The sequence below is a fragment of the Pseudophryne corroboree genome, chromosome 6 (genome assembly GCF_028390025.1).
Source record: "Pseudophryne corroboree isolate aPseCor3 chromosome 6, aPseCor3.hap2, whole genome shotgun sequence".
Classification (NCBI taxonomy): domain Eukaryota; kingdom Metazoa; phylum Chordata; class Amphibia; order Anura; family Myobatrachidae; genus Pseudophryne; species Pseudophryne corroboree.
In genome coordinates this window covers 843851072-843866981 of record NC_086449.1, presented here as the reverse complement: position 1 = coordinate 843866981, position 15910 = coordinate 843851072, and the positions used below count along the sequence as shown (strand labels likewise).

Here is a 15910-nt window from a genome sequence, read left to right as displayed (position 1 = left end):
CAGGCCTAACATGCCCTTCCCATCCCTGGCAGCGGCTTGGTGGAACGGTCCTTGGCACCAAAGACGTGGATGGCGTACAAGGCCGTCTGGGTAAAGTGGCAGCAGTTCTAAGATACGGAAAGCTCAGAGGGTAAGGCCCCACTGCAGCAACTGTTGGCTTTCCTAGCCAAACTCGGAAGGGAGCAGGCGTCCAGGGTACACACCATGCTGGCCGGAATCTTTCTTTTTGTGAAAAGTTAGCAGGTAGGAGGGACGAGACAAAAGCTTTTATAATAAGCACAATAATGAGGAGATGGGCGGAGATCAGGAAGCCAGACGTTAGGGAACCAGTTACCTATGAAAGGCTAATGAAGCTGGGCATAGTGCCAACTGTGTGTAGCAATGCGGGCGAGGCGACCCTTCATCATGGTGTTCAGTGATGTATCTAAGGCAGTGACTTGCTAACTTCTAGCTACAGCTGTAGCCATGCTCATCTTACTGCGATCACCGCATACTGCATGGCGTGCCACCACATCCATAGAACCTGCAGCATGGCGAGAGCAGTGAGCCCGCAAGAGGACTCTTTACACTCGCCCCGCTGCCGGCATCCCGACCGTCGGTATATCATACTTATCCCAAAGGGGGAGGGTTAGGCATTGGGGAGAAGGGGGGGGGGATAGTGGTAGGGACAGGATTAGCCTTACCTGCCTCCTGCACCTCTGTCTGCATTTACAACAGTCGGGATGCCGGGGTCCGTGTTATTACCACCGGCATCCCAACTGCCGGGACCTGCACCCAACACACTGAAAGATGCCCTTTAGGAGTGTCTCGTACGTATATGATGTCGGGTCTCCTGCGGGGGTGGGGCGTCGGGTCTCCTGCTGGGGTGGGGCGTCGGGTCTCCTGCTGGGGTGGGGCGTCGGGTCTCCTGCGGGGGTGGGGCGTCGGGTCTCCTGCTGGGGTGGGGCGTCGGGTCTCCTGCTGGGGTGGGGCGTCGGGTCTCCTGCTGGGGTGGGGCGTCGGGTCTCCTGCGGGGGTGGGGCGTCGGGTCTCCTGCGGGGGTGGGGCGTCGGGTCTCCTGCGGGGGTGGGGCGTCGGGTCTCCTGCTGGAGTGGGGCGTCGGGTCTCCTGCTGGGGTGGGGCGTCGGGTCTCCTGCTGGGGTGGGGCGTCGGGTCTCCTGCTGGGGTGGGGCGTCGGGTCTCCTGCGGGGGTGGGGCGTCGGGTCTCCTGCGGGGGTGGGGCGTCGGGTCTCCTGCGGGGGTGGGGCGTCGGGTCTCCTGCTGGGGTGGGGCGTCGGGTCTCCTGCGGGGGTGGGGCGTCGGGTCTCCTGCTGGGGTGGGGCGTCGGGTCTCCTGCGGGGGTGGGGCGTCGGGTCTCCTGCGGGGGTGGGGCGTCGGGTCTCCTGCGGGGGTGGGGCGTCGGGTCTCCTGCTGGAGTGGGGCGTCGGGTCTCCTGCTGGGGTGGGGCGTCGGGTCTCCTGCTGGGGTGGGGCGTCGGGTCTCCTGCGGGGGTGGGGCGTCGGGTCTCCTGCTGGGGTGGGGCGTCGGGTCTCCTGCTGGGGTGGGATGTCAGGTCTCCTGTAGGCAGGGCTGGACTGGCCAACTGGCACTTCTGTTCCAGATGCATGACACTCAGAGACAGGGCCTGGCCAAGCAGGTCTGCTTCCCGGTGCTCTGCTTGGTCGCCATGAAAACAGAGAGGCAGGGCATGCCGCAAGTCCAAGCTCCGTGACTTGTGGCATGCCCCCTTGTCACACGTAGTACAGTGCCAGGGGCTGATTTAAACCCCCAGTCCATCCCTGCCTGTAAGTATGGAGCGTCATGTCTCCTGTAGGTGTGGGATGTTAGGTCTCCTTTTTGCGCTCATACAAATACTCATATAGCACCACAAAGGCCTGTTGGGAGATCCCTGCACATGCCTGACTCTATCAACTCTGGTAGGGATCTGGTCACAAAGAGTCTGCCCAGGGTCCCTGGTCTTACGTGATGGGATGTTATATTATAAGTGACTTTGAGTCACAACCTGAAATTCTGCAGAGCTTCTCGCACATTTTCTGAGCGTGTGGTCTTTGAACTTTGTGATGGGAATGATGGTGTGGCTGCACCTGGACAGAAGGTGTTGAGCAGACAGGGAAGTACATTTCTCTGAGCATTTCTTATATTGAGGAGAACCAGAAATATGTCAGAACCATCTCTATAACATTTGTCTGACAGGTGCTTAGCAGAACGTAGCAGCGTCTAGTGATAATTCTGTCTCTCAAAATAAAAATGCACGCGTATCATCATAAGTTCCACACACAATCCTATCCCTGATGAATTCACTTGCTAATGCCCCATAATCACATTCCTTACGGGTGTAGTATGTTATGCTGGCGCTTGGGACTCCGGTGCCGAGATCCCAACCGCCGGCATGCAGGCAGCGGGGTGAGCGCAAAAGAGCCCCTTGCGGGCATGGTGGCGCTATTTATTCTCCCTCCAGGGGTGTTGTGGACAACCCAAGAGGGAGAATAGTTGTCAGTATGCCGGCTGTCAAAATTCCGTCATCAGTATGGTGAGTGCCGGGATCCCGACAGCCAGCATATTAAATGCCGCCTCCTTTACTAGTAGATTCAGCCTGCCAGTATATGACTTGATACTCAGTCTGCCAGTATATGACTTGATACTCAGTCTGCCAGTATATAGCTTGATACTCTCAGTATATGACTTGATACTCTTAGTATATGACTTGATACTCAGTCTGCCAGTATATAACTTGATACTCTCAGTATATGACTTGATACTCAGTCTACCAGTATATGCCTTTATACTCAGTCTGTCAGTATATAACTTGATACTCTCAGTATATAACTTGATACTCAGTCTACCAGTATATGAATTGATACTCAGTCTGCCAGTATATGACTTGATACTCTCAGTATATAACTTGATACTCAGTCTGCCCATATATGACTTGATACTCTCAGTATATAACTTGATACTCAGTCTACCAGTATATGACTTGATACTCTCAGTATATGACTTGATACTCAGTCTGCCAGTATATGATTGATACTCAGTATACCAGTATATGATTGATACTCAGTATACCAGTATATGACTTGATACTCAGTCTACCAGTATATGACTTGATACTCAGTCTACCAGTATATGCCTTTATACTCAGTCTGTCAGTATATAACTTGATACTCTCAGTATATAACTTGATACTCAGTCTACCAGTATATGAATTGATACTCAGTCTGCCAGTATATGACTTGATACTCTCAGTATATGACTTGATACTCAGTCTGCCCATATATGACTTGATACTCTCAGTATATAACTTGATACTCAGTCTACCAGTATATGACTTGATACTCTCAGTATATGACTTGATACTCAGTCTGCCAGTATATGATTGATACTCAGTATACCAGTATATGATTGATACTCAGTATACCAGTATATGACTTGATACTCTCAGTATATGACTTGATACTCAGTCGTCCAGTATATGACTTGATACTCTCAGTATATGACTTGATACTCAGTCTGCCAGTATATGATTGATACTCAGTATACCAGTATATGATTGATACTCAGTATACCAGTATATGACTTGATACTCTCAGTATATGACTTGATACTCAGTCGTCCAGTATATGACTTGATACTCTCAGTATATGACTTGATACTCTCAGAGCGGCTCTGCACAGGAGTGTAAAAAGCATTATTACATTAATACATAGCATATCTCATCAAATGGTTATTTAGAAGTGTCTCTGGATCTTCCTGATCTTTCCCCACAAATAAGACAAATGTGTCTCCTTCTTTCAGTAAGTGCTGCAGTGATTTGGATTGAGCTACCATTGTGCTCTGCAGGAATAAAAGAGTATCCTACGTATCATTGCGTTTTGTGTCAGCAGGGGCAGTGGCGTCAGGAGGGGGTCCCCATAGTACCAACAAATCATCTTCTTTTCTACAGGCTGTAGTGAAAAATGTCAGAAGCCGATTAGTTGGTACTTTATCTCTCTCCAAGGTTTGATACATGCTCTGCAGGAATAAGAGAGTATGCTATGCGTCATCGCCTTTTTCCAGGTCAGGATGTACTAAAGACAAAATGCAGTAAAAACTCTGAAAACTGCAATTTTTGGAGGTTTGATCGAATTTCCCATATGTATCAAGCTCTGGAAAGGAAACTTTATCTCTTTGCATAATTCCCTAAAGGGGATCTCCCCCCCCCCCCCCCCCCCCCTCCTCCCCCGCTGCAGCTGGCTCCTGTGCAGAAGGACCGGGGCAGATACACGCATTACCCTGAGGCAGCAGCAGGTTCACAATCAGTCCCCAATAATTTTTCTTATACAATAGTTTAAATTCTTAAATGTTTAATTCACTTTTGTGCTAAAATGTTTACAGATTGTGTAGTGTGTGATTTTGTTGCTCTGTATTGTAGCATGGTTCTGTACACAGCCGCTGTCTCTAACCACCATCTCTCTGTCCTCACTTATTAACACTCACAGGCGTAGAAGTATATTTGCTTTCCTAACCCTCCTGCCCTCCTGTCTGTGGACTGACTACCTCTTGGCTTTTTATATTAACCCGTGGTGAGTATTTCTCCTTCTTTCCATTCTATGTTTTCACCTGTTCCGCAATCCTCAGTGTTCAGCGCTAACCACAAATGGCGATTTGCTGCTCCTTGTGTTTCACAATATATTATCAGTAGTGATGGGCTCAGCGTGTAGTCAGGTCACCGCTTGTCCGAAGGTGGAGGATAGAACAATGTGTAACAAATCAGACTGCGCACAGCGGCACTAAGGGACGTATTTATCACATGATGCGGTGTGACCAGGAAAATGAACAATCCTTATCAATGCAATTCGCTGCAATAAGGATTCTTGTTCCCTGTAAATGTATCATTTCTACTTCTCTGATAAAGCACATCCCAGCGACCCGAGAGAGGTCAAGTGATCGTGCCCATGCGCCTTGTGTCTACGCACTACCTGGCAAGGTCCGGATGTCCTGCAGGATCATTACTAGCAGAGCAGTCCCATAGCAGATAATGGTCTGGCAGACAGAAAGCAGGAGATCTCTCCGATAACTTGTGCTGCATCTAAGGGATACGTGACCCTTCCCTCTAGTATTCCGGAAATGCATATTCTGAGGGCACCGTTGAGTTATAAGTCTTTCAGTATGTGAACATGTAGGAGGACTATTCAGGGAGAGAGGAACTAGGGACCTGTCCAGCTGCTCAATGAGCTCTGACCATGCCCACAGAGTCATGCAAAATGGGGATGGGGCGTGCGGGAATGGAATTCCTGCCAGACCATGCCCTAGCTTCCATGCCACAACCCGGACGTGCAGCGATCGCTTGTGCCGCCCTGCTAAGCTACAAATAAATCAAGCAGAGGTAGAGCTACCCTGTGCGATGGATCCAGCGTTGATTGGCCCGGCTTTGACGTCACTCCTCCGCCCTCCGTTGTCCTGGACACGCCTGCGTTTTACTCACCACTCCCCGAAAACGGTCTCCAACGGTCCGGATCCGCCCATCCACGCCTCCTTCCTGTCAATCTTCTTAGCGGTTGCCGCTGAAACCGCTTCCGTCGGTAGCTGCGACGTATCCCGGTGACCCCTGTCGCCGGGCAACGTTGCGCATGCGCACAGCTGCCGCCGCGCATGCGCATTCCACACCCGTTCGCACCGCAGTGAAAAAAAACCGGGGTGCGAACGGGTCGGAATGACCCCCTATATTCCCTATCTCACACACACACACACACACACACACACACACACACACACACACACACACACACACACACACACACACACATTACAGAGACAGTATCAGTCACATCAGCCTCTGCCCCAGCGAGCTTACACTCTATATTCCCTATCACATGTACACACACATTACAGAGAGTATCAGTCACATCAGTCCCTGCCCCAGTGAGCTTACACTCTATATTCCCTATCACATGTACACACACATTACAGAGAGTATCAGTCACATCAGCCCCTGCCCCAGTGATCTTACACTCTATATTCCTTATCACATGTACACACACATTACAGAGACAGTATCCGTCACATCAGCCCCTGCCCCAGTGAGCTTACACTCTATATTCCCTATCACATGTACACACATTACAGAGAGTGTATCAGTCACATCAGCCCCTGCCCCAGTGAGCTTACACTCTATATTCCCTATCACATGTACACACACATTACAGAGACAGTATCCGTCACATCAGCCCCTGCCCCAGTGAGCTTACACTCTGTATTCCCTATCACATGTACACACATTACAGAGAGTGTATCAGTCACATCAGCCCCTGCCCCAGTGAGCTTACACTCTATATTCCCAATCACATGTACACACACATTACAGAGAGTATCAGTCACATCAGCCTCTGCCCCAGTGAGCTTACACTCTATATTCCCTATCACATGTACACACACATTACAGAGAGTATCGGTCACATCAGCCTCTGCCCCAGTGAGCTTACACTCTATATTCCCTATCACATGTACACACACATTACAGAGAGAGTATCAGTCACATCAGCCCCTGCCCCAGTGAGCTTACACTCTATATTCCCTATCACATGTACACACACATTACAGAGAGTATATCAGTCACATCAGCCCCTGCCCCAGTGAGCTTACACTCTATATTCCCTATCACATGTATACACAATACAGAGAGAGTATCAGTCACATCAGCCCCTGCCCCAGTGAGCTTACACTCTATATTCCCTATCACATGTACACACATTACAGAGAGTATCAGTCACATCAGCCTCTGCCCCAGTGAGCTTACACTCTATATTCCCTATCACATGTACACACATTACAGAGAGTGTATCAGTCACATCAGCCCCTGCCCCAGTGAGCTTACACTCTATATTCCCTATCACATGTACACACATTACAGAGAGTGTATCAGTCACATCAGCCTCTGCCCCAGTGAGCTTACACTCTATATTCCCTATCACATGTACACACACATTACAGAGAGTGTATCAGTCACATCAGCCCCTGCCCCAGTGAGCTTACACTCTATATTCCCTATCACATGTACACAAATTACAGAGAGTGTATCAGTCACATCAGCCTCTGCCCCAGTGAGCTTACACTCTATATTCCCTATCACATGTACACACACATTACAGAGAGTATCAGTCACATCAGCCCCTGCCCCAGTGAGCTTACACTCTATATTCCCTATCACATGTACACACATTACAGAGAGTGTATCAGTCACATCAGCCTCTGCCCCAGTGAGCTTACACTCTATATTCCCTATCACATGTACACACACATTACAGAGAGAGTATCAGTCACATCAGCCTCTGCCCCAGTGAGCTTACACTCTATATTCCCTATCACATATACCCACACACACACATTACAGAGAGTGTATCCGTCACATCAGCCTCTGCCCCAGTGAGCTTACACTCTATATTCCCTATCACATGTACACACACATTACAGAGAGTGTATCAGTCACATCAGCCTCTGCCCCAGTGAGCTTACACTCTATATTCCCTATCACATGTACACACACATTACAGAGAGTGTATCAGTCACATCAGCCTCTGCCCCAGTGAGCTTACACTCTATATTCCCTATCACATGTACCCACACACACACACATTACAGAGAGTGTATCCGTCACATCAGCCTCTGCCCCAGTGAGCTTACACCCTATATTCCCTATCACATGTACACACACATTACAGAGAGTATATCAGTCACATCAGCCCCTGCCCCAGTGAGCTTACACTCTATATTCCCTATCACATGTACCCACACACACACACATTACAGAGAGTGTATCCGTCACATCAGCCTCTGCCCCAGTGAGCTTACACTCTATATTCCCTATCACATGTACACACACATTACAGAGAGTATATCAGTCACATCAGCCCCTGCCCCAGTGAGCTTACACTCTATATTCCCTATCACATGTACACACACATTACAGAGAGTATATCAGTCACATCAGCCCCTGCCCTAGTGAGCTTACACTCTATATTCCCTATCACATGTACACACACATTACAGAGAGTGTATCAGTCACATCAGCCCCTGCCCTAGTGAGCTTACACTCTATATTCCTTATCACATGTACACACACATTACAGAGAGTATATCAGTCACATCAGCCCCTGCCCTAGTGAGCTTACACTCTATATTCCTTATCACATGTACACACATTACAGAGAGTGTATCAGTCACATCAGCCTCTGCCCCAGTGAGCTTACACTCTATATTCCCTATCACATGTACACACACATTACAGAGAGTATATCAGTCACATCAGCCCCTGCCCCAGTGAGCTTACACTCTATATTCCCTATCACATGTACCCACACACACACATTACAGAGAGTGTATCCGTCACATCAGCCTCTGCCCCAGTGAGCTTACACTCTATATTCCCTATCACATGTACACACACATTACAGAGAGTGTATCAGTCACATCAGCCCCTGCCCTAGTGAGCTTACACTCTATATTCCTTATCACATGTACACACATTACAGAGAGTGTATCAGTCACATCAGCCTCTGCCCCAGTGAGCTTACACTCTATATTCCCTATCACATGTACACACACATTACAGAGAGTATATCAGTCACATCAGCCCCTGCCCCAGTGAGCTTACACTCTATATTCCCTATCACATGTACCCACACACACACATTACAGAGAGTGTATCCGTCACATCAGCCTCTGCCCCAGTGAGCTTACACTCTATATTCCTTATCACATGAACACACACATTACAGAGAGTGTATCAGTCACATCAGCCCCTGCCCCAGTGAGCTTACACTCTATATTCCCTATCACATGTACACACACATTACAGAGAGTGTATCAGTCACATCAGCCCCTGCCCTAGTGAGCTTACACTCTATATTCCTTATCACATGTACACACACATTACAGAGAGTATATCAGTCACATCAGCCCCTGCCCTAGTGAGCTTACACTCTATATTCCTTATCACATGTACACACATTACAGAGAGTGTATCAGTCACATCAGCCTCTGCCCCAGTGAGCTTACACTCTATATTCCCTATCACATGTACACACACATTACAGAGAGTATATCAGTCACATCAGCCCCTGCCCCAGTGAGCTTACACTCTATATTCCCTATCACATGTACCCACACACACACATTACAGAGAGTGTATCCGTCACATCAGCCTCTGCCCCAGTGAGCTTACACTCTATATTCCCTATCACATGTACACACACATTACAGAGAGTGTATCAGTCACATCAGCCCCTGCCCTAGTGAGCTTACACTCTATATTCCTTATCACATGTACACACATTACAGAGAGTGTATCAGTCACATCAGCCTCTGCCCCAGTGAGCTTACACTCTATATTCCCTATCACATGTACACACACATTACAGAGAGTATATCAGTCACATCAGCCCCTGCCCCAGTGAGCTTACACTCTATATTCCCTATCACATGTACCCACACACACACACATTACAGAGAGTGTATCCGTCACATCAGCCTCTGCCCCAGTGAGCTTACACTCTATATTCCTTATCACATGAACACACACATTACAGAGAGTGTATCAGTCACATCAGCCCCTGCCCCAGTGAGCTTACACTCTATATTCCCTATCACATGTACACACACATTACAGAGAGTGTATCAGTCACATCAGCCTCTGCCCTAGTGAGCTTACACTCTATATTCCTTATCACATGTACACACACATTACAGAGAGTGTATCAGTCACATCAGCCTCTGCCCTAGTGAGCTTACACTCTATATTCCTTATCACATGTACACACACATTACAGAGAGTGTATCAGTCACATCAGCCTCTGCCCCAGTGAGCTTACACTCTATATTCCCTATCACATGTACACACACATTACAGAGAGTGTATCAGTCACATCAGCCCCTGCCCCAGTGAGCTTACACTCTATATTCCCTATCACATGTATACACACACATTACAGAGAGTATCAGTCACATCAGTCCCTGCTCCAGTGAGCTTACACTCTATATTCCCTATCACATGTACACACATTATAGAGCGTGTATCAGTCACATCAGCCCCTGCCCCAGTGAGCTTACACTCTATATTCCCTATCACATGTACACACACATTACAGAGAGAGTATCAGTCACATCAGCCTCTGCCCCAGTGAGCTTACACTCTATATTCCCTATCACATGTATACACATTACAGAGAGAGTATCAGTCACATCAGCCCCTGCCCCAGTGAGCTTACACTCTATATTCCCTATCACATGTACACACATTACAGAGAGTATCAGTCACATCAGCCTCTGCCCCAGTGAGCTTACACTCTATATTCCCTATCACATGTACACACACATTACAGAGAGTGTATCAGTCACATCAGCCCCTGCCCCAGTGAGCTTACACTCTATATTCCCTATCACATGTACACACACACATTACAGAGAGTGTATCAGTCACATCAGCCTCTGCCCCAGTGAGCTTACACTCTATATTCCCTATCACATGTATACACACACATTACAGAGAGTATCAGTCACATCAGTCCCTGCCCCAGTGAGCTTACACTCTATATTCCCTATCACATGTACACACACATTACAGAGAGTATCAGTCACATCAGCCTCTGCCCCAGTGAGCTTACACTCTATATTCCCTATCACATGTACACACACATTACAGAGAGTGTATCAGTCACATCAGCCTCTGCCCTAGTGAGCTTACACTCTATATTCCTTATCACATGTACACACATTACAGAGAGAGTATCAGTCACATCAGCCTCTGCCCTAGTGAGCTTACACTCTATATTCCCTATCACATGTACACACACATTACAGAGAGTGTATCAGTCACATCAGCCTCTGCCCCAGTGAGCTTACACTCTATATTCCCTATCACATGTATACACACACATTACAGAGAGTATCAGTCACATCAGCCCCTGCCCCAGTGAGCTTACACTCTATATTCCCTATCACATGTACACACACATTACAGAGAGAGTATCAGTCACATCAGCCCCTGCCCCAGTGATCTTACACTCTATATTCCCTATCACATGTACACACACATTACAGAGAGTGTATCAGTCACATCAGCCCCTGCCCCAGTGAGCTTACACTCTATATTCCCTATCACATGTACACACATTATAGAGAGTGTATCAGTCACATCAGCCCCTGCCCCAGTGAGCTTACACTCTATATTCCCTATCACATGTACACACACATTACAGAGAGTGTATCAGTCACATCAGCCCCTGCCCCAGTGAGCTTACACTCTATATTCCCTATCACATGTACACACACATTACAGAGAGTATCAGTCACATCAGCCTCTGCCCCAGTGAGCTTACACTCTATATTCCCTATCACATGTACACACACATTACAGAGAGAGTATCAGTCACATCAGCCCCTGCCCCAGTGAGCTTACACTCTATATTCCCTATCACATGTACACACATTATAGAGCGTGTATCAGTCACATCAGCCCCTGCCCCAGTGAGCTTACACTCTATATTCCCTATCACATGTACACACACATTACAGAGAGTATCAGTCACATCAGCCTCTGCCCCAGTGAGCTTACACTCTATATTCCCTATCACATGTACACACACATTACAGAGAGTATGAGTCACATCAGCCTCTGCCCCAGTGAGCTTACACTCTATATTCCCTATCACATGTACACACATTATAGAGCGTGTATCAGTCACATCAGCCCCTGCCGCAGTGAGCTTACACTCTATATTCCCTATCACATGTACACACACACATTACAGAGAGAGTATCAGTCACATCAGCCTCTGCCCCAGTGAGCTTACACTCTATATTCCATATCACATGTACACACACATTACAGAGAGTGTATCAGTCACATCAGCCTCTGCCCCAGTGAGCTTACACTCTATATTCCCTATCACATGTACAGACACATTACAGAGAGAGAGTATCAGTCACATCAGCCCCTGCCCCAGTGAGCTTACACTCTATATTCCCTATCACATGTACACACACATTACAGAGAGAGTATCAGTCACATCAGCCCCTGCCCCAGTGATCTTTCACTCTATATTCCATATCACATGTACACACACATTACAGAGAGTGTATCAGTCACATCAGCCTCTGCCCCAGTGAGCTTACACTCTATATTCCCTATCACATGTACACACACATTACAGAGAGAGTATCAGTCACATCAGCCCCTGCCCCAGTGAGCTTACACTCTATATTCCCTATCACATGTACACACACATTACAGAGAGAGTATCAGTCACATCAGTCCCTGCCCCAGTGAGCTTACACTCTATATTCCTTATCACATGTACACACACATTACAGAGAGTGTATCAGTCACATCAGCCCCTGCCCCAGTGATCTTACACTCTATATTCCATATCACATGTACACACACATTACAGAGAGTGTATCAGTCACATCAGCCTCTGCCCCAGTGAGCTTACACTCTATATTCCCTATCACATGTACACACACATTACAGAGAGTATCAGTCACATCAGCCTCTGCCCCAGTGAGCTTACACTCTATATTCCCTATCACATGTACACACACATTACAGAGAGAGTATCAGTCACATCAGCCCCTGCCCCAGTGAGCTTACACTCTATATTCCCTATCACATGTACACACATTATAGAGCGTGTATCAGTCACATCAGCCCCTGCCCCAGTGAGCTTACACTCTATATTCCCTATCACATGTACACACACATTACAGAGAGTGTATCAGTCACATCAGCCTCTGCCCCAGTGAGCTTACACTCTATATTCCCTATCACATGTACACACACATTACAGAGAGTATCAGTCACATCAGCCTCTGCCCCAGTGAGCTTACACTCTATATTCCCTATCACATGTACACACACATTACAGAGAGTATGAGTCACATCAGCCTCTGCCCCAGTGAGCTTACACTCTATATTCCCTATCACATGTACACACACATTACAGAGAGTATGAGTCACATCAGCCCCTGCCCCAGTGAGCTTACACTCTATATTCCCTATCACATGTACACACACATTACAGAGAGTATCAGTCACATCAGCCCCTGCCCCAGAGAGCTTACACTCTATATTCCCTATCACATGTACACACACATTACAGAGAGTGTATCAGTCACATCAGCCTCTGCCCCAGTGAGCTTACACTCTATATTCCCTATCACATGTACACACACATTACAGAGAGTATCAGTCACATCAGCCTCTGCCCCAGTGAGCTTACACTCTATATTCCCTATCACATGTACACACACATTATAGAGAGAGTATCCGTCACATCAGCCCCTGCCCCAGTGAGCTTACACTCTATATTCCCTATCACATGTACACACATTACAGAGAGTATCAGTCACATCAGCCTCTGCCCCAGTGAGCTTACACTCTATATTCCCTATCACATGTACACACACATTACAGAGAGTGTATCAGTCACATCAGCCCCTGCCCCAGTGAGCTTACACTCTATATTCCCTATCACATGTACACACACACACACATTACAGAGAGTGTATCAGTCACATCAGCCTCTGCCCCAGTGAGCTTACACTCTATATTCCCTATCACATGTATACACACATTACAGAGAGTATATCAGTCACATCAGCCCCTGCCCCAGTGAGCTTACACTCTATATTCCCTATCACATGTACACACACATTACAGAGAGAGTATCAGTCACATCAGCCCCTGCCCCAGTGAGCTTACACTCTATATTCCCTATCACATGTACACACACACATTACAGAGAGAGTATCAGTCACATCAGCCTCTGCCCCAGTGAGCTTACACTCTATATTCCCTATCACATGTACACACACATTACAGAGAGAGTATCCGTCACATCAGCCCCTGCCCCAGTGAGCTTACACTCTATATTCCCTATCACATGTACACACACATTACAGAGAGTATCAGTCACATCAGCCCCTGCCCCAGTGATCTTACACTCTATATTCCCTATCACATGTACACACACATTACAGAGAGTATATCAGTCACATCAGCCCCTGCCCCAGTGAGCTTACACTCTATATTCCCTATCACATGTACACACATTACAGAGAGTTTCAGTCACATCAGCCCCTGCCCCAGTGAGCTTACACTCTATATTCCCTATCACATGTACACACATTACAGAGAGTATCAGTCACATCAGCCTCTGCCCCAGTGAGCTTACACTCTATATTCCATATCACATGTACACACACATTACAGAGAGTGTATCAGTCACATCAGCCCATGCCCCAGTGAGCTTACACTCTATATTCCCTATCACATGTACACACACATTACAGAGTGTATCAGTCACATCAGCCTCTGCCCCAGTGAGCTTACACTCTATATTCCCTATCACATGTACACACACATTACAGAGAGTGTATCAGTCACATCAGCCTCTGCCCCAGTGAGCTTACACTCTATATTCCCTATCACATGTATACACACATTACAGAGAGAGTATCAGTCACATCAGCCCCTGCCCCAGTGAGCTTACACTCTATATTCCCTATCACATGTACACCCACATTACAGAGAGAGTATCAGTCACATCAGCCCCTGCCCCAGTGAGCTTACACTCTATATTCCCTATCACATGGACACACACATTACAGAGAGTATATCAGTCACATCAGCCCCTGCCCCAGTGAGCTTACACTCTATATTCCCTATCACATGTACACATACATTACAGAGAGAGTATCCGTCACATCAGCCCCTGCCCCAGTGAGCTTACACTCTATATTCCCTATCACATGTACACACACATTACAGAGAGTATATCAGTCACATCAGCCCCTGCCCCAGTGAGCTTACACTCTATATTCCCTATCACATGTACACACATTACAGAGAGTATCAGTCACATCAGCCCCTGCCCCAGTGAGCTTACACTCTATATTCCCTATCACATGTACACACATTACAGAGAGTATCAGTCACATCAGCCTCTGCCCCAGTGAGCTTACACTCTATATTCCATATCACATGTACACACACATTACAGAGAGTGTATCAGTCACATCAGCCCCTGCCCCAGTGAGCTTACACTCTATATTCCCTATCACATGTACACACACATTACAGAGTGTATCAGTCACATCAGCCTCTGCCCCAGTGAGCTTACACTCTATATTCCCTATCACATGTACACACATTACAGAGAGTGTATCAGTCACATCAGCCCCTGCCCCAGTGAGCTTACACTCTATATTCCCTATCACATGTACACACACATTACAGAGAGTGTATCAGTCACATCAGCCTCTGCCCCAGTGAGCTTACACTCTATATTCCCTATCACATGTATACACACATTACAGAGAGAGTATCAGTCACATCAGCCCCTGCCCCAGTGAGCTTACACTCTATATTCCCTATCACATGTACACACACATTACAGAGAGTATATCTGTCACATCAGCCCCTGCCCCAGTGAGCTTACACTCTATATTCCCTATCACATGTACACATACATTACAGAGAGTGTATCAGTCACATCAGCCTCTGCCCCAGTGAGCTTACACTCTATATTCCCTATCACATGTACACACATTACAGAGAGTATCAGTCACATCAGCCCCTGTCCCAGTGAGCTTACACTCTATATTCCCTATCACATGTACACACATTACAGAGAGTATCAGTCACATCAGCCCCTGCCCCAGTGAGCTTACACTCTATATTCCCTATCACATGTACACACATTACAGAGAGTATCAGTCACATCAGCCTCTGCCCCAGTGAGCTTACACTCTATATTCCCTATCACATGTACACACACATTACAGAGAGTGTATCAGTCACATCAGCCCCTGCCCCAGTGAGCTTACACTCTATATTCCCTATCACATGTACACACACACATTACAGAGAGTGTAT

The 15910-nt window shown here is 47.3% G+C and overlaps 1 protein-coding gene across 3 annotated transcripts in view; it reads left to right on the top strand.

Moving 5' to 3' along the window:
• The window catches only part of PTPRO (protein tyrosine phosphatase receptor type O), a 698190-nt gene that overhangs the window by 324344 nt on the left and 357936 nt on the right, over window positions 1-15910 (top strand). For all 3 annotated transcript variants that reach the window (XR_010179771.1, XM_063929453.1, XM_063929452.1), the window contains exon 13: window positions 4479-4562. Coding sequence is in view for 2 of the 3 variants with exons in the window: in XM_063929453.1 (XP_063785523.1) it covers window positions 4479-4562 (84 nt within the window). In the remaining variant the exon portion in view is untranslated. The remainder of the gene's footprint in view (window positions 1-4478; window positions 4563-15910) is intronic.